At 42.4% G+C, this 19,899-nt stretch overlaps 2 protein-coding genes across 4 annotated transcripts in view; both read right to left on the bottom strand.

Annotated features, from left to right (window-relative positions):
• Nucleotides 1-2,462, bottom strand: part of LOC108239247 (intelectin-like) — a 4,275-nt gene extending 1,813 nt beyond the window's left edge. The window contains exons 1-5 of the mRNA XM_017421881.2: nt 2,451-2,462; nt 2,168-2,281; nt 565-723; nt 348-465; nt 138-241 (exon numbers count right to left, since the gene is read on the bottom strand). Coding sequence (XP_017277370.1) covers nt 138-241; nt 348-465; nt 565-723; nt 2,168-2,281; nt 2,451-2,462 — 507 coding nt within the window. The remainder of the gene's footprint in view (nt 1-137; nt 242-347; nt 466-564; nt 724-2,167; nt 2,282-2,450) is intronic.
• A 5,145-nt stretch (nt 2,463-7,607) lies between these two features.
• Nucleotides 7,608-17,684, bottom strand: LOC108231639 (D(1) dopamine receptor-like). Of its 3 annotated transcripts, XM_037975027.1 has the most exons (3): nt 17,480-17,684; nt 13,111-13,410; nt 7,608-12,945 (listed from the first exon to the last, which is right to left on the bottom strand). In XM_037975027.1, the coding sequence occupies exon 3, from the start codon at nt 11,135-11,137 to the stop codon at nt 9,776-9,778; it is 1,362 nt and encodes a 453-aa protein (XP_037830955.1). In that variant the 5' UTR covers nt 11,138-12,945; nt 13,111-13,410; nt 17,480-17,684; the 3' UTR covers nt 7,608-9,775. The 3 variants fall into 3 exon arrangements, with proteins under 3 accessions (XP_037830955.1, XP_017264327.1, XP_017264313.1); XM_017408838.3 differs by lacking the exon at nt 17,480-17,684 and having other exon boundaries at nt 13,111-13,560; XM_017408824.2 differs by lacking the exons at nt 7,608-12,945; nt 13,111-13,410 and adding an exon at nt 14,360-17,110 and having other exon boundaries at nt 17,480-17,628.
• Nucleotides 17,685-19,899: the final 2,215 nt, after the last annotated feature.

The following is a 19,899-nucleotide window of genomic DNA, read 5'->3' as shown; positions in this document are numbered from 1 at the left end:
TTAAACAAAATAAACATTTGAAATATGAGTTTGTATGTAATGTATGAATATAATATACAAGTTTCACTTTTTAAATGGAATTACTGAAATCAATCTACTTTTTCATGATATTCTAATTTTATGACCAGCACCTGTACATGTTCAGAGTTGCATCCACTCGGCCTGACCCCGGAGCAGAGAGCCATGGCTGCTTTTTCATTGTTTATTGGTCTGAATGTGATGAAGCCTGGTACAAACTCATCTTTTATACAAAACAGAAGAAAATACACAAAGCAAAATTTTGATGGTCTTTTACATTAATGGCATGATAAATTCTTAATATGGGTTTTTAAAAAATAAGTTTTTACTTCTTGAGTTTGGTCCATATAGGTATCTGGTAGACTCTTTGTCTCCGTAGTCGTACACAATGGGAACAGCTGGACCCCGATTGGTGCATGAGCCAACGTTGTACCTCACTGGAAATTGCTGGAAGGTTTTGAGATTTTTGTCATGCTTGCATGTCCTGAGCCTGAGCTATACTCAATATAAGTAATAAATTAGCATCTTAACTGTTATGATGGTTACCTTGAAGAGGTTAAAGAGGTTTCCCCCATACAGACGAAAAAAGCGATTGTTAGTGTGGTAGCGAAGGATGGCTGCCAGGTTCCAGTGCTCCACTGGAAAGTTGTTGGGAACGTGCCACACAGACATGTCTTCTGCTTCAATATTGTAGTAACCTGGATTCTAAGAAACAAACATGCTCTGAGAGGAGGATCATTACTGAAAGTAAACAGTCAATCTGAAATTTAGGTCTTGGCCATGCAAGATGTGGATGCTTAATGTGAGAGTCAAGCAACACATTTGAGTACTTAGTCTTTGCCCATTTTTTCCACCTTCTTTTGGGAAAAACAACCCCTCCACTTTGACTGGCAGTGAATGGAACTCCAAACTTCTGATGTGTTTGCTAGGAAAACCACTTCAAATAAGACTACTTGAAGCTTTCTAATGCCCCAAAATGATGGCCTGTTTGGCATATAATTATTTAATGTCACTGCTGATCAACAAGCACCAGCGTTACAGAAAAACTTTCAGAAATGTGGACAAAAGTCAACAGATTGGACCAATGATGCCACCCTGTGGCCTGAAGTGTCACAAACTGAATGTTTCTCATAGTTGTTGTGTTCTTAGTTATTATTATCATTTATTAAACTGCTTTATTTTGCTGTTTTGGGTGTTGGTCATGAATAACAGAAAACCAATTAACTCATTATTAAATAGCATAAAATTCAAGGTGGGTTAACCAGTACAGCTAAAGTTTTTAAATCTTTAACTTTACTGAAAAAAGTTATTATATATTATATAAGTTATTGTAAAATGACAGGGAAATGGATGAACAGTGAAATGAACAGTGAACATACTCTGAAAAATGATAAGAGGTGGATATAATATTGTTGCAGAATTATTATTGGTAACCTTTTCAGGATGACTACTCAACACAAAGAAAAGGGAAAACCTTCCTGCTCTGCTCAGTTGAGTTCAGGAGGTTTCACAGTTGACAGTGTTTGCTGGGACCGAATAGAAAAAAGCTATGACAATGTCAGCTGTTTTATTACAGCTGCAGAGAAGTAGGATTCAAAAAGTGGGAACTGTCCAGTCTTAAAATAATGACGAGACACAAAATTAAATAAAGAAATGTTTTATTTTAAACTCTACACTCGTCTTTTTCTATGAATTAGACATAATATTAAGTATATATATATTTATATAAAATACACAAAAAATATTTATGACTGTAAAAGTAGTTATGACAAGCCATTTGAGCATATAATCAGTATTCTTGGTATCAAACATGTTTTCTAAATTGCACTTTTTCTGCATTAGTTGGACATGTCCACGAGACGTCCTTCTCGTGTGACACTTTGTTTTTCTAACAGCTCTTTCTCCTCAGCCAACAGGGCTTTTGTTTTTGTGTTTGTTTAGTTAATTGGATTTAGATTATCTTAATTCATAACTTCTTGTGTGGTCTCTTGTTGTGGACTCTGAGCTGATTTATGACAAAGTGTGCATTAATCCTTCAGTAGGACGAGTGCTGGACCCCTACATTTTTGTGCCTGGGGGCCTCTTGTTTTGTAATCCCTCCATGAGTGCAACTTATGGACTTACCACCCCTGTGTTCTTGTGACTCAGCTTTGAAGTCATCAGAAGTGGTGCTCCCTGCTGCTCTGAAGGTGTTTCTGTTGGAGCGGCTCCCATCATTTTGCCCCTCTATTCTGCTGACCTGAGCACAGTGTCTACTGTGAGCCTTCAGCAAAAACCCCTCTCGTGTTTAATGGCATCCATCTGCCTCCAGCATCGCTCTTGTTGCAGACTTGTTGTCTGGAAATACAGCCTGTCTGTATTGCTGCATCTGTCACCACTGCCCTTTTCTGTGGTTTGTCGACCACCACAGTGTCCGCTTGGTTAGCTCTCACCTGTTTGTGCATGAGACATTTCCTTAGCAGTTCATTATTGGGCGCTTCTATCTCCTCCTTTAGCCAAGTTATTATACCAGCAGGATATCTGATGACTGGCACCGCGTACGTGTTGATGGCTTGGACTTTGTTCTTGCCATTCAGCTGGCTCTTAAGGACCTGCCTTACTCTCTAGATATATTGTTGGGGCATAGACATAGACTTACAAACAGGAAATCAAGTTTAGTTTGGTGAAATAAACCAAATGAGAAGATAAGGCATAGATATTTTGATTTTTTCAAATTTTAGAAGGAAAATAGTTTAGTCTGTCTCAATAAAACTGCAAACTGAAGCCATAAATCATACTCTCCACTAATAAATTCATTTTCTGTACTAAGATCTTTGTTTAGATGAGAGAAGAAAACATATGAGTTTGCCTGCGTTTGTTAATTATAAAACACTTTTACTGTTTCAGAAAGTCAGTGTTGATAAAAGCTTTTTTATCCTAAATATTGCTCTGACAAATTGTTTCATTTTTATGCTGTTGAATACCAGTGAGAAACACTCATCTCGAGGTGCAGCTGCACTTCTTTTTCCTGTTATTTATTTTGCAGTTCAAATTCTTGTTACTCAGCTTGTAGAAATGAAAACCTGGCAGCTGCTGTGGCTTTTCCCTTTTGCTCCACGCACGATTCACAACCTCTCCCCCCTCTGAGTGTGTTCCCCTGGTCTATTTTTAGAGGGTTTGTTGGATGCTCTGAGAGTGGGATGGCAGGCTTTCTGATGGCTTGCACTAATAATTCAGCTTCCTCACGCAGCACCAGGAATGAGAACCGACAGCCAGCGGTGCTCTGCTGAATACATCCAGCTGTCCATTCAGAAAAAACTTTTCTTTTCTAATATAAAGTGTATTGTAACGTCTTCTGACTGGCAGTGTTTGTTCAAGAGGGAGACCATTTTAAAATAAAACAATGAGTCACTCTGAGCCTTTTGCACTTTATGTCATACCTGCTCACAGAGGAACCTGCATGCAGCATCTGGACGTTTCAGGAGGAACTTGTTCCTCTTTTATTATTAATCCTCTTCGGTATGGTGACTATTATTACACATAATGCATTCATTCAGACAGCAAATGGATGCTACATTATGCCGTGAAAGAAAAACAAGCATGTTTCCTGTGTAGAAAAAATGCAGTTTTTCCTCACTGTTTTTCCACACAGAGTTAATCCCCGCTGCTCTGTGGAAATAATATTCTTTTAAAGGTCAGACAAGTTATTTTGACAACAAGTTTTAAAAGATAAGGCAATGTTATGGAAAATATACTAGTGTACAGTGGGTTGGAAAAGTATTTCCCCCCCTTGGTATTCTGTCTATCTTGTTGCCTTATTACCTAGAATTTTATTGGCTTTTCATACTCCAAATAAATGAAGTTAAACAATGAAAAAAAATGTATGAAAATATACTAAAACTGTAACGTGGTGAGTGCGCATGTAACTCAGCCCCTTTCCTCTGAAGCTCTAATGATGGAGCCACATAATTAAGTAAATAAAGGTCAAAAGATCTCAGTACATCTACTGCACCCGTTTCCCCTGAATCAACAGCAGAGCGACACTTTCACATAGTCAGAGCTGCCACCAAGCATGAAGACCAAAGAACTGTCCACACGGGTCAGAGACAAAGTTCTGGAGAAAAACAGGTCAGGGCTGGAGTTTAAAAGCTAGCCCAAAACCCTGAACATCCCAAGGAGTGCTATTAAATCTATTAAGCAACATGATTTGTTAAAATGCAGCCCAAGCAAGTGTCCAACGAATGTCCCCACATAAATGCAAATAGGTGCGTTCAAATGTCCAGTTGTCTCAAGAAGGTGTTAATTACAAAAAGAAAATTAGCTCAAAAGATATTTAGAAAAGCTCCTCTGTCCAAAACAGCGCATCTGGTTTAGGGGTTGGTTTAGGCCTTTTCAAATGGGTTTCTAAAGAAAGGCTATGAACAATTATTTCTTTGTTTTTATCTGTTTTATATCATTCTCTGGACAATCCCTTTTTAGGAGAAACAGAGTTTAATTGTGATCAGGTTTTTGAGCTAGCAGCTAGCTCAAGCAGCATCTACACCACCTACTGTTGTTTTAAATCAACTCCAATCTCAATTTGTTCAGAGCATAAAAATCTATTTTTATATTTACATCTGCTTTGCATTAAACGGTTATTCTGGGAGAAGAATGATCCTCCTGCAGGACGATCAGGAGATCCGAAATGTCACTGATTGTTTTCTGTCAGGAGACGGCGAGATGGCGGCGAACCCAGAGCGCAGACGCATAGTTTTTAAAGGAACAAAAACAAATTTATTAAAATAAAACTAACAAAACAAAAGGCTGACGAGGCAGCAAAAACTAACAATAACAAAATCCACAACTAGATGAAAGGCAGGGACATGGCATGGCAACAAGCAGACAAAGCGGAATGATCCAGTGACTAGTGAATGAGAAAGACCGGTACTTAAAGACAGAGGATAATGAGAAAAATGGACACAGGTGAGTGAGAAACAATTACCAGCAGGTGGAGATGGGCGTGGCAGACCTAACAGGAAAAGTACTGGGGAGGTGGAGAGTGACAGGGCATGGACAGGAAAACTAAACTGAAACAAGACAATAATCAAACACAACAAACTGAAAATACCAAACCATGACAGTTTTATAGTTTTTTTTACTTATATTCAGTCCTCAAGTGTTCATCTGTTCAAATCCTCCACAGATCTTCTGTTATTATCTGCGTGTATTTTATAGAATTTGGATCTGCAGACACAAAAACACAAAAAGAACCAGATGTGACTGACTGGTGTGGGAAGCGTCTGTGCAGGAGGCTTGTCATTAAAACAGCAGGCCTGCAGAAGCAAACAGAGCATATTTTCTTTTGTTTGTTTTCAATATTCGTTCCAACAACACAGGAGTTCCTATTTCTGTTGCCGTAGCTGGTCATTCTTAAAATTAACAAAACAAACCCAGCTGTATTCATAAATAACCATGACCTCTCGTTTTATGATGTTATTGCAGATTCTTTGTTTATTTTCCGTTGAATTACTTGTAGCCTTGATAGTTTTATTTATTTTTTTTATATTTGTTTATATTTTAAACTGTTTTGAAGTCTTTTATGTAACAAAAAGGGTACATCTAGGGATAAGCATTGCAAATAAGCTTAGACTATAAATGCTAATGGTGTATTGTATTATTTCCCACTGAACACTAGTCCATTTAAAAAATGAGACAAAAGTCAAATGTCTCCCATTTCATTTCAATTGTGATTCCATGAAATGCAAATTCATGATCTTATTTTCAGATGTGCCGTGAACAAATATAAATATAAACAGAGACCTCAAGCTCAGTGGTGCCACCAAGTGGGGGCCAGAGGGGGGCGATGGCCACCTCTGGAAATCTGATGCCCCCAGGTTCCAGACACCGAAGCTTTTTAAGGATTTTAAAATCATTTAAATACAATTTTTATTAGAGTAACTATGATTGTGGTGGCACGGTTGAACAGTGGTTAGAGCTGTCGCCTCACAGCAAGAAGGTCGCAGGTTCGCCTCCCAGTCTTTCTTGGTGGAGTTTACATGTTCTCCCTGTGAACATGTGGGTTTTCTCCGGGTACTCTGGTTTCCTCCCACAGACCAAAAACGTGCACGTTAGGTTCATCTGTAAATTTTCAGATTAAACTCTGCGTCTCGATGTGTCTCTGTGATGGACTGGAGACCTGTCCAGGGTGTCCCCCGCCTCTTGCTCAGTGACCACTGGAGATAAACCCAGCGTTTACAGCAAATAAGAGGCTCAGTCCCAAATTGGTTTTGACCACTTGAACTTTTCCTCTCCGCCGGTTAGAGTTGAAATCTGAGTACATGTGTCTTTAAGAAGACAGGAACAAATGGACGAGATTAAAATGTTCATTTTTCTCCGTTAATGCTTTCAGCCTATTAAAGTCATTGGACCCTCCTACATGTTTAACACCAACAAGGAAGTCTCATTAAAGAAAGTAAAAATGGCTGAATGTTGAGCTGAAGAAAGTTTAGCACCGAGAGCATCGTGAGACCCAGAGTCCTGTCCTGTCCTGTCCTGTCCTGTCCTTTCAGCGGCAGCCTCTCTGTGGACTCCCGTCTTGTGTTTTTGAGCGTTGTCAGCGTAAAAGCCTCTGTGTTCTCACAGGTCTGGACATCTTTCACAGGAACAACCTTCAGGCACAAATTATTCATGTCTGTCTCTTATAGGAGGAGTTTGGGGGATAAACAGAGTGCACAGTGCATCAACCGGGATGCTCAGCAGATGAGTGCTAATGTGACTTACTTATATAATCCCATTTGGAGAGAGCTCTGAGCTCTGATAAATGTCTCTATACGTCAAGGTAGAGAAAAAGAAGGCAAAGACAGCTTGCTCTTTATCAATGGTGAAACTGGAGGCTGCAGCCTAAAGTGTTTGATTGTAAGACAAAAACAAAGCTAAGAATTAATATTCTAAAGAGATTTAAAATATTCCATCTTCACCTTCAATTATCACAATGATCTTGATCACAAACGCCAACAGAGAACAGAGAAATTTATGTTTCATGCTTTTTTAAATTTTAAAATAATGAATAAATAAATCAGTGCGTTTTATTAAGTAATCTCTGTAAATCCCAATTTAGTCACGCTCCCCTGCAGCGCAGTTTGATTTAAATGCTGCACTCTACACAAGTGGATTTTTCTCCTCAGCCGCTCATCAAGGAGACATCTGGGACATATCTGGGACAGTATGAAGTTTAGTGTCCTCCTCAGAGACGCCTAAACACAAGCAGGGGTCAGGGGTCAAACCACCAGAGGAACACTGAACCTGCCGAAGCCGCAGTTGCTCCGACAATGAGCCGAAACTGATTAAAGGTTTACCTGCGAATTATGTTATAAGTCACCGTCATTGCTTCAGGGAAAATGGGTCAAAGGAGGATGATAAAAATGGAAAAAAAAAATCCAAAAACTGAACGTGTTCATCAAATCTTTTCTGTTTTTGTTTTAATTGTTAAAGGGTCCCTTCCTCTTGTGCGACCTTGTTCCACAAATGCAGCCTGTGTGGAGTTTCCTGAAGTAGGTCGACTCGGTGCTCAGAAACGTGTTCCAGATGAGGAGGGCCGAAAAAGGACCGCGGTCGAACCGATTCACAAGCTGAAGCATCAAAACTGAGCCGAGGAAAGTAACTGAACGCTGATTTCTGTTGTTTGTTTGTTTTTAATGCATTTTTATGGACAGAACAAATGAAAGTGACATCTGAAGGAATGGGCGGGCGGACCCGTTCTCAGTCAGTAACAGTCGCAAGCAGGGCACCACCTAAAGTGGGGTCAGGTGGAAAGGTCATGAGCAGTCAGTGTCCTACCTGCTGTAGACAGGTCTTTGAGTTTAATTCTGACAGCACTGGTGAGCAGGGTCAAGACCAAAGTGGATTGCTGCCATCTTAAAACAACTCCAACACATTACTGGGATATTTTAACAGAAACTTTATGACATTCTTGCTTGAAGCGTCCCAGGCTGCCTTCAGAAATGCTGCTGATGCTGTTTGTACTCGCTAAAAAACACTGATTTTTTTACATAAATATCTGTGTAAGGTGAAATGTTACCATGTAAAAATATATAAAGTAGTGTTTGCGTGAACAGCTATGATGTTTTGAGATTCGGGGTTGTTTTAAGACAACAGTTTTTCTGTTTTTTGCTGCGCTCTGACTAGCTTTTAGCTCATCTGTCCTGTCACCAGCAGAATATTCAAAGAGCGATCTACAGCAGGTAAGATAATAATGGTTCATACAGAACCTCATTTCAGAAGATTTAAAGTGCTGCTTTAAGGTCTGGAGGAGTCAAGATAAACATGAACATCATTGAAGACATTGATCCATCACATGCATCCGAGACTCTCGTCCTTGGTCTTCAAAGTTGACAAAGATTTTTTTTTTTAAATAAATAAATAAAATTGAGAATTTTTGGTTCTTTCTCAAACGTGAGGTTTACAGTGAGCCTAAGTTTGTTTTTTAAAAACATCATCTGGGAGACTGTGGTTAATGCTTTAGTGAAAAGTTTATATGTAGCAAATGAAGAAAATGACTTAAGTATATAAAAACAAATATGACAGGTAAAGGGATATTCCGGCCATTTCAAGGTGTTGGTCTGTGGGAAAAGTTATGAAGAAATAACATCTTACCTGTTGTAGATAGTTTTTTTCTCCAAACCTCTGTTTGGAAAAAAAATTGTCCAGCAGAAGTGACAGTGAGTTCAAAATCAGTCAAGAACAAAGTACACTGCTGCTTTCTTAAAACAACTCCAGTCCCAAAAGTTTCATGGTGCTTCATTCAAACGCTGTTTTATAAATCTTTACACTTCCATCAGCTCTACGGTAGGCTACAAGGTTATTTACACAGAATTTTATTTGCAAGCACAAATAGCAGCAGCTAGCTGTAGCACTTCCAGTGCAGCCTGGGTGTAAATCTGTTAAAATACCCAGCAATGTAAAGGTTCATGAAAAGGCATTTGTACAAATATACAATATGAGGTTGTTTTTTTTTAGATTGGAGTTGTTTTAAGACAACAGAATTCCACTTTAGTCTTAGCTATGTTCAGACTAGCCATACGCTCATCAGTCTGGTCTGGATAAAACTGTTTCTCCAAAGCAGGTAAGATATTATTTCTTCCTCACTTTCCGCAGATCCACTCTTCAAAATGGCCAGACTATGGCTTTAATGAGTTGATGATGAGTTAGTTTCTTGTTAATAAACCAACTGAATGGATGAATCGTGAATTGAACTTTTTTTTAAATTTGGTGCACAGAAGAAAGAAAGCGTTCATCTCCATCTGCTGTAAAGGTTTTAGGTTCGGGGTCGACTTACGTTAAAGCCACTCATTGCAAAGTCGTGAAGACCGGATGAAAAAAAAAATCACAAAGCAATCAACAAAATCAGGACACAACTGTTCTCATGTCCGTGGTTAATGTGAACTTAAACCAAAATGTTTTAACCCAAGTTTGTGACCAAATGCCAACTATACCACGTGCATTTGTTTAACAGGATAAACTTATAGCTCTAAGTCCGATTCCGCCATATTTGTTTACCTACACAGACCAGCCTGGTGTAAGTCAGTCATGTTGTTTCTTGAGGATTCAGCCAAGTGCTTTGTTTACATTGAGTGTGGACCTGCATTTGAGAATTGCATCTAATATATCTGAAAGACTACCGGAGTAAACTCTTTCAAAGTGCATTCTTTGAAGGAGCAGGATAACCTGTTTTCCTGCTGGATTTCACACTTTGCAATGAGGGCCAAGAAAAGTGTACTTTAAAGAAGAGTCGAGCTGACGTCTATTTGGGTATCTGTGTCAGTTTGTCTTCGTCGTATCTTTCCACGGTGTCCATCACTTGTTCCGCCGTGGCCTCTCTGTGGTAAAACACCGTCACCGTGGTGGTCCCGCTGTCCTGACTGCCCCTGGTGTTCGTGGAGACGCTCAGCTTGGCCTTCAGAGGGCTGTCCCGCCTCGGGATGCCGGCCTCGTTGCTCGCCATCATCATGGTCTCCACCGCCGCGCTCACGGCGGACAGGAAGCCCCGTCCGCGGCAGCGCAGCAGGCGCAGGAAGGCGTCCCTGAAGTCCGCGTTAAAAGCGTAAATCACCGGGTTGAGAGACGAGTTGCTCCAGCCGATCCACACGAACACGTCGAAGGTCTTTTCGCTCACGCAGTAGGGCCCCCGCTGGGCCCCCGGGGCCCCCGGCGCGGGGCAGAACGGCAGGGCGCAGTTCAGGATGAAGAAGGGCAGCCAGCAGCAGACGAACACGCCCATGATGATGCTGAGGGTCTTCAGCACCTTCGTCTCCTTCCTGATGGAGACTCTGAGCTCGCGGTGGGACCGATCGGCCCCGCGGGGTTCCGCGCGCACGCCGACGTGCGACTGGTACGAGGCGGCGCCCACCTCTGAGCACAGGTGAGGGCAAAGCTCGGGCAGGTGCGAGCGGCAGCTTTGCGCGTGCTCCGCCGCGCGCTCCAGGGAGGATATGACGCGGATCTGCACCTGGGCTATCCGGTAGATGCGGGTGTAGGTGACGATCATGATGAGGACGGGGATGTAGAAGCTGATGAGGGAGGAGGAGATGGCGTAGGTCCGGCTCAGGCTGGAGTCGCAGCTTCCGTCACGCGGCGCCGCCAGGCGGTCCGCGTCTCCGATCCCCGCCCGGTGCCAGTCCAGCTGCACGGGCACGAAGGAGATGACCACGGACACCGTCCAGGTCACCCCGATCATGACGAAAGCCACCCTCTTGCTCATGCTCCTCTCGTAGCAGAATGGGCTGGAGATGGCCCAGTACCGGTCCACGCTGATCACGCACAGGTTGAGGATGGACGCCGTGGAGCACATGATGTCGCAGGACAGCCAGGTCTTGCAGAAGCTCCCGAAGGGCCAGAACCCGGCCACCTCGGCCACGGCCTTCCACGGCATCACCAGCACGGCCACCAGGAGGTCCGACAGAGCCAGGGACACGATGAAGATGTTGGTGACTTTGGCGCGCAGGTGGCGGTAGCGGTACACGGCCGCGCACACCGTCAGGTTCCCCAGCAGGGTCCAGACGATGAGCAGCGCCAGGACGCAGCCCGTCAGAGCTCGGTGCGCCGGCGGCTCGTCCTCCCGAGCCCCGGCGGCTCCCAGCAGCGCCCAGCCGGTGCTGTTATTCATGGTCCAGCTTTGCGCGCCGCCGCATGCTGAAGCGAACTGAGCTCGACCCTGTTCCTGACAGACAGACAGACAGACAGACAGACAGACAGACAGACAGACCGGGCTGATCTGCGCTGCTGCTCTGTGCGCGCCGCAGATTTACACCAGCTGACCGCTGGAGCGCAGCGGCTCCGAGGCGCACTGGGCTCAGAACAGCTGGTCACATGAGACTGTCCTATCAGCCGTCACAGCATTGGCTGGCGAGCTCTGAGCTCTCCCGCTCACATCAGCCTTATGCTGCCTCAGGAAGTTTGCAGATGACAAAACAATCAGAAAGAACAACCGTCCTTATTTACATCTTTTGGTAAATCTCCTCCTGGTAAGCATTAGAGTGGAACAGTCATGGTTCTGCCACACAGGGTACAGACTTTGTCCTGAGTAAAAGGACCCAGAAATGCAGACTCAGACGCAGGGAAACTAAGCAACAAATAAGGGTTTCAATAAATAAAACATCAAGCTGACAGAGCAGCAACACAATTACAGGAGGACAAACTCCAAAGCTGCAGGTGAAGTCAAAGTGCTGAGAGGTGAATACTGACTGACTGCAGCTGAAGAACAGCTGTAAGGCAAGGCTGGCTGAGGAAACCATCTCTTACTGGAGAAATTGCATTTTCTGTGGAAATACAGCGTGAATGCTGAGCGCTGAGTGAAGCTGGAACAGAGATGTTGAAGATAAAAGAAGCAAAACACCATGAGCTAATGTTGCTGAAGGGTAAAAGTGTCAAAAAGCCAGCTCTAGAAGCTAAAAGTTGCAAAAATGCTTGTTAAGACTATCAAAAGGTTATTTGAAAGCTAAAAGTAGCTAAAGATGAGCAAGTAGAATAAGAAAACAAAAATAGATCACGTTTGTTGAAGCAGATTTCAAAACAATGTTTTTAAATGTAGCGAAGAGATATCAATGTGTTTCCATGGGGGAAATATTTGTTAATAAAAATTTTAAAAATCACAGCACCTATCTCCTGAATGACATGTACCTTTTGATATACAAATGTCTAAAAGAAGCACAAAGTATTAGATTGCAAAAAAAAAAAAAACAAGCAGAAAAAACAAATTTCCAAACCGTGAAAGCAATAGTGTGAATGCTTAATCTGTATCTATACAACAAAACAGTGAGGAGCTACAGTAAGGGGCAGAAAAAATGCTGAATACAACAAATTTTAAAATAAAACAATGAAAAACACAGCTAAATAACCATCCAAGGATCATGGTAGATTTCAGTCATATAGAAAATTGGTTCCCTTGATAAAGACGCAGCAACACCAAATGCAGAGGGCCATCCAGAGCTGATCCCTTATTTTAATCCTCCTGCATTAACCAGTGGCTCTCCCACTGATCAAATGAAAATATTGCTTACAAAGAGAGAAAAAAATCACATTAGCCTTTAGAAATCAAATCAGAATTGATCTAATTCAGGATTTAAGGCGAGAGATACAAAAATGATTAAATAAAATAAATGTAACGTTAAAACACACTTTAAATGTTTTGGTTGGAGCTGGATGAGGAATAAAAAAAGTCTTTAAAGCTCATTAATGACAGATCTTATAGTTTTATTACAGACTGGAAGTCTGTACTTCAGGATCCACATCCATTCGTTCAGCAGCTTGTTGGCTCACTGATATTTTACCTCTGTCGATTCAAACTAACTTGCTGGAAAACTAAGATGTTTTCTGTAAAGCATTTTAATATGTAACTATATTTCAATACCTGTCCAGGATGCCCCTCATCTCTCGCACAGTGACTGCTGGGGATAGGCACCAGCTCCCCGCGACCTGAAATGGAGAAGCAGGTAAAGAAAATGGATGGATATATTTCAATTTATGGTTTAGTCATAATCCTTTTTAAACTAAAGTTTTGAAGCTAGAACCTTCAGGTGAAAGCTACGTTTTGTCAGTAATGGGGATGGCAAAATCTAGCTGAATGTCTTGTCTTCTCACCTCCTGCGTATGAGTCCATTTTCAAATCCTCAGGTGAGTCCGTCTGTGTTGACCCTGTAACAGACAGGTGACCTGTCCAAGGTGGACCCACCGCTCACATGTAGGCTGCTGCAGGCTGACGCCAGCTTCCTGCGACACCGACCAGGATCAGACAGATAGGGATGGATGGATGGATGGATGGATGGATGGATGGATGGATGGATGGATGGATGGATGGATGGATGGATGGATGGATGGATGGATGGATGGATGGATGGATGGATGGATGGATGGATGGACGAGTTACCCTGTTCATATAGACTGTTTAAACAGAAATGTTATGACTTTTAGCCATTTCTTCCCTGTATAGATGTGATTTATATCCCTTTAAATTTTTCCATGTGCTTTTTTTTCATTCATTCATTTATTAAATAGTTTCAGATTTAAAATATAAAATGTTTCCCTTTAAAGTCTGGCCTAAATCAAATTATTTTAATCACAAATTGTATGTTTTTGACAGGATTTTATTACTTTTTCAAAGCTCAAAGCCTCCACATAAATTCACATTTTTATTTAATAATAGAAAACTGCACCTTCTTAAGACAGTTAGTTTTATGAATAAATAGTGGCTGGATATCTTAGAGCCCATTTCTTTATTTTATGTTTTTTTAACCCCTTAACCTTCTCTATAAGTCAACTGAAAACTATACAGTCCTCTCAAATTTTCTGGAAAGGTTTGATCAATAATTTGATTAACTTTAAATCTAGCAATGAGGCATCCACAAATAAATAGGTAAATACAATAAAAGCCTGACATGGAATTCGTATCGCCCACCATCTTTCATGCCAGAGTTTTAAACTGAGATCATCTGATTGATAAAAGTGATGCAGTTGGAGCCATTTTGGTTGAAAACAACACTGTGTTTGATCTCACGCAATACAGCAAGATGTCACGCTCACTATATGTGTTGGGAATGACTCTCACCTACTAACCCATCAAATTTTACCTCAAAATCTGTAAATCTGTCTGAGTTACAGCCATTTTTGGGTCTTTTAAGGTCAGCTGGCTGTGGCAGCCATCTCGAATCAGGTGAACTTTTAAAGGTAATCAGTTGTAGATCTATATCCAGTGATTACTTTCTGAAAGTTTCATTAAAATCTGTCCAGTGGTTCGAGGGATATTTTGCTAACAGACAGACACAAAAATGCACACAGACAGAAACCATTAAAAAAGGAATAAAATAGAGAACAAATTAAATTTAGACACCTGTTTCGAGTTAAAATAAAACTGTCTCATTTAATTCTTACAAACAGAGCTCAGTGTATTTTTGGTTTATCTCAAACCGTACAGTTTAATGTAAGAAAAGATTCTGACACTGCACTCTACATTAGATAGGTTTCACACACACACAGACTGTAACGTTTTAATTATCTTTGAAACACAAAGCCTCCTTATCATCGGTCGACTTCTAAAATGCACTGATTCCTATAATAAAAACTTGCATTTTCTTCCCTAATACTCTGAGTTGTCATCAAATCCCAGTCACAGTACTGCCCCACAGCCTGGGTAATGAAAGTGTACTTAAAGAAGCCGATCCACTCAAAGCCATTCATGCTAAAAGCAGAGTTTTTGGTTCAGAGCACAGCCAGATGGCCCAGCTGAGCTCACAGCAGCATCTGTAAGGAGGAACACTAAAGCACTGTGCGCTGTTTATTAATGGAAACAGGGTTTGGTTTGAGCACAGATTTAAATGATGGAGACAGAAGCAGCAGCTCGGGGTGGAGGGCGGGGAGCTGATAATCAGATTATCTCCATCATTTCCCTGAGTTTGTGCATTTGCTGATTTAGGGCACTACGCAGGAATTACATCCATTTGTTGGAATGAAACTGCTTCCGCAGAGGCATTCATTTCCAGATTTTTTTTTCCCCCAAGTTACAGGTTGATTCAAAACAATGGAAACAGTAAAAGTCAAAGTATAATGTCTATTTAGGACAGGAAAATAAAAAAAACTTTGCAGAAAACAGCACATTGAAGAAAAAAAATCTGAAATAAAAGGCCTCTTATGCATATCGCCCACCGCCTTACATAACAGAGTTTTAGACTGAAATCGTCTTATGATGAGAAGGGACGTTTTAGTCTATGCTTGTTACTAAACGTTACATGCAAACTAATTCGATATTGCAAGATCTTGCAAGATGCATTAGCTCTCATGCATTAGTGTGTGTTAGACATCCAGTTATTACTTTCTGAGAGTTTCTTTTAAAATGTGTCCAGTGTTCATGAGAGGTTTTGCTAACAAGACAGACAGGGCCTGACTCTGACTGTTAATGGCCAAGGTTAAAAATAAATCCCATGCAATCAATTAGTGCTCAGAGCATGTGTTGGGGATGACTCTCAGCTACTACAGCACCAAATCTTAGCTAAATATCTGTAAAAGTCAACGGGCAACAATGAAAGGAGTCGTTACTGAATAGAACATGGTGTTCCCAGCTTCTCCAGAGCTGCGTTCAGTCCCAGCAGACCCATCTCCTGCACGTATCCGGTCACAGCTGCCACGGTCAGACGCTTCCCCGCAGCCCTCCTCTCCATCATCTGAGCACACTTCTTCCCGCACAGCCTCTGCAGTGAGGACACCTCCTTGCCCCGGTCCTCCCCCAGGCTGTCCTCCAGCAGCCTCTTCAGTCTCTCTTCGCTCGCTGCTTGCTGCTCGAGCTTGATTTTCGTGAGCTTCAGCTCCCGCTTGAAGGCCTCGGTTTGCCGTTTCTCCGCTCTGAGGTGCTCCATCTGTATGTCCATTTCCCTCTGGTTCTCCTCCCTCTCCCGCCGGAGCACGTTCTCCATTTGCCGTCTCCTGCCCTCCTCCTTCCTGCTCAGCTCCTCCAGCTTCTGGCAGAGTTTGTCTAACTCTTTCTGCAGGACGTCTCTCTCCACTTCCTCCCTCTGCCTGATGGCCTGCTCTATCTGGATCTGCTGCAGCTCCCTCTCCCTCTCCTGCTTCTCTTTTTCCTCCTTGTCCCTCTGGATCTTCTCCTCTATTGACTGCCTCATCTGCTCCTCCCGCTCCACCTGCTCCTCCAACATTTTGGTAACTTTCTCCAGCCTCTCCTGAACATCGGCTCTCTCCTTCCTCTCCATCTCTATCAGCGCCGCCACCTCTTGCGCCTTCCTCTCCTCCACCTCCCTCCTCAAGGTCTCCTCCCGATCTCTTGCCAGTTTCTCCTCCCTCTCCTTCTCCAAATCCTGTTTCACCTTCAGCTCCTCCAGCTCCTTCTTGCTCTGCCACTGAACCATCTCCAGCTCCTTTTTGTACCACTCTTTGAGAGTTTGCTCCTGCTTCCTTTTCAGAAGCTCAGCCTTCTCAGTCTCCTGCTGGAGCTGAAGAGCCAGGTCCTCCTCTGCTCTTTGGAGCATCTTGCTGGTGTAGCAGCTTTCCCCAGTGTCCCGCATCACGGCCTCCACCAAGGTGAACAGCTCGGACACCTGCTCCCTGTTCTTGAGGTTCTGGTTGTTGAAGACGCAGTACCTGCCCCCACATCCGGCCACCAGCTCAGCCAGGTCCCGGCACTGGTCTATCAGGCAGCGCTTCACGGACGTCCCCTCTTCAAGGCGGTCTCCATGGGTAAAAACCACCACGGAGTACCCCAAACCCTGAGAACCCATGGCCCCTTTGATCTGCCGCACCGCTTCCTTCTCGTCCGGAGAGAACCTCCCAATCTGGACGACGATCAGGAAAACATGCGGCCCGGGGAAGAGTAGGCTCAGGCTCCTCCTCAGCTCCCTCTGCACCTCCTGTGGAGTCTGATGAGAGTCCAGCACCCCGGGAGTGTCCAACAGCAGCAGCTGGCGCCCACAAAACTCTCCGCTGGCCCGGCGGCAGTGCTGGCTGACTGAGGCACCGCTGACCTTCAGGTCCAAGATCTTACGGCCCAGGATGGTGTTGGCGGTGGAGCTTTTACCGCTGCCCGCCTTCCCCAGTAAAACCATTCGGATGATGGTGGAGGAGGGAGAGGCCTTCTTTACTGAGGTGATAAAAGGGAAAACGATGTTAAACAGCCAGAAAGAAAGAAAGAAAGAAAGAAAGAAAGAAAGAAAGAAAGAAAGAAAGAAAGAAAGAAAGAAAGAAAGAAAGAAAGAAAGAAAGAAAGAANAGGGGGATTTGTGCTTAACTTTGGCATGTTGCAGGTTTTTGCATGTTCGCAGCACGGTAGACGAGAATCTGCAAGGTTGAAAAAGATACCGGAGAGTGACCTCTTTCGGTGGTAGGAGCAAAGAAAGAAAGAAAGAAAGAAAGAACGAAAGAAAGAAAGAAAGAAAGAAAGAAAGAAAGAAAGAAAGAAAGAAAGAAAGAAAGAAAGAAAGAAAGAAAGAAAAAGACAGAAAGATCCTACCTGTGCAGCTGACGGAAGGTGGCTTGCTGTTCGACATGTTTCTGCTCACTGACCTCTTCACACTGAGAGCAGAAGAACCGTCTGCAGCCGTATAGATGCAGTGGTCTTATGATGTGTAAACGTCCAAATGAACTTTGACTTTTATCATTGAATTTTTAATATCTGTGGTCCAATAGTCTGTCTCTGAAACGTTCAGCGCAGCAGGTTTCTGAGAACACACACATCAACAGGACGTCCAGCTGATCAATATGTGAGGGGAGGTTTTATATAAGGTGGGGTGAATGTGATCAAAGTCCAGCAGCTTGATGGTTATTGGATAGTTTGGGCTCTTTATCCAAAATGTAAGCTGATTAGTTATTTTTTAAGGAACCGCCAAGATCAATAGACTCTCCTGTCACTGGTGAGATCAGGCAACAACAGGGTACCAGAGGACATGCTAACAACTCTGCAGGCCTCGACATGAAGGAAAATGCAACCAGAAACAGAAACCATATCTTGTTTAAGAGAAAATAAATCAATAAATAACCGTCTTATGTGCATTATGTTACATTAAAAGGATAGTTCAGATCTTTTTGAGTGGGGGTCCATGGAAAGACTACGAAGAATATCTTGCAGATAGCTCTTTGAACAACCTTAGTTTCAATAAAAAGAGTTTAAATCTGACCAGATAAACAACTAGTTTGAGCAGGACCAGGACCAAAGTGGACTGCTTAAAACCAACTTCAGTCACAAACGTTTCATAAACGTACTGCAACCACCATTTTATAAACCTTTGCATTTTGCTCCAGCAGGAAATACGATGTTACCGCCAGAGGTGCCCCAGTCTGCAGTGCTACAGCTAGCTGCTGCTGTATCTATTTGCACTTGCTGAAGAAGAAGAAGAATTCTGTGTAAATAACCATGTAATGTTAAACTGACAGGAGTGTAAAAGTTTATGAAACAATAATTTGCGTGAACCATTACATAATTTTTGAGTTTGGAAGCAATGAATCCACTTTGATCTTGGCTCTGCTTGGACTAGCCATTAGCTCGTCAGTCCTGTCAGAACTAAACCCTTTTTCCTCCAAACTAAGGTCGTTCAAAGCGCTATCTGCAGCAGGTAAGATATTAATTGTTAATAGCCTTTACACAGAGCCCCACCTCAAAGCATCTGAACTGCTGCTTTATTGCAGCTAAAGCGTGATTAGACTTTGAATTTTCTGAGTTTCGATTGCAAGCTCCACTAGATGGAGGCAGAAGTTAGTCCGTGTGATGTTCACTGCCCCTCAACAGTGTTTGTCTTGATGAGCTCAGACTTTAGACGAGAGGCAGTCGACCCTTTTAGTCGCTGAATAAACATCAGCAGAAAAGTGGACTTTACGTTTACGCCCTCCATCTTCATCACCCGTTTCACATTTTTCTTTATTCTTGGTTTGTGGTTTACTTAGAAGAAGAAGAAAAAAAATCTTTTGAAATGCAGCCTAAACAAAGATCCTCAGCAAATCTTGGAGGATGTGTGTTAATACGGTCTGAAAATGAGGAGACCTATTTATAGAAGTAATAATGTGCTCGTGCTTGAGCCTGAAATATTCAGTTTGTCTCCCTGTTCCATTAGAAATGCCCTGAGGTGTTCAGTTGTCTTATTTATTTGTGTTACAACAGATCTTTCAACCTTAACCTCACTGAGCTCTTATTTATCCCTCATCCACTCATAATCTCAGGGTGGCACCAAAACCAAAACCTTATAATGGTAAATGGTAAATGGCTTGCCTTTGTATAGCGCTTTATCTAGTCCAAGGACCCCAAAGCACTTCACACTACAATCATTCACCAATTCATCCACACATTCACACACTGATGGTGGTAAGCTACATTGTAGCCACAGCTGCCCTGGGGCAGACTGACAGAAGTGAGGCTGCCATCACACGGGCGCCACCGAGCCCTCTGACCATCACTAGTAGGAAAGGCAGGTGAAGTGTCTTGCCCAAGGACACAACAGCTGAGACAAATGAAGCAGTGGGTTTGAATCGGCAAGCCACTGGTTACAGGACAAGCCAATTCTTATGTTGTTCATAATTTTGAAATTGCCCTTTTTGGACTTTCACAAAAAGAATAACGTGTTTAAAATAAAATAAAAATTTAAAAAACTGTTTTAAAGTTTCTGACTTTAGTACAGAAAAATTTTAGCCAGGTTTGAACTGTCTTTAAGAATTGTATTTCTGAACTGGACCTGTTCTGATGTGGTCCAGATGCCAAAAAGAAAAAGATTAAAAAGTCTCTTTTATGAACTTTCACAAAAACGATAAAGGCTTCACAAATCACATGGTGAGTTTTATTCATTCTTCTTTCACTCTAGAATAGTTTAGTTCATGTCTGAACTATCTAAGTAATGTATTTTATGAACTGGATCTGTTCCGATGTGGTCAAGATCCAAAAAAAAA

This window comes from Kryptolebias marmoratus, linkage group LG3 (genome assembly GCF_001649575.2).
Source record: "Kryptolebias marmoratus isolate JLee-2015 linkage group LG3, ASM164957v2, whole genome shotgun sequence".
Taxonomy (NCBI): domain Eukaryota; kingdom Metazoa; phylum Chordata; class Actinopteri; order Cyprinodontiformes; family Rivulidae; genus Kryptolebias; species Kryptolebias marmoratus.
Note: the sequence above shows the minus strand (reverse complement) of the source record. Positions and strands in the feature narration are given on the sequence as shown.

Coding starts and splice junctions, on each gene's coding strand:
- LOC108231639 (XM_017408824.2), bottom strand. CDS start 17,516: ATGTCGAACAGCAAGCCACCTTCCGTCAGCTGCACAG. Junction 17,111..17,479: donor ACCTTCCGTCAGCTGCACAG/GTAGGATCTTTC, acceptor TTATCACCTCAG/TAAAGAAGGCCTCTCCCTCC.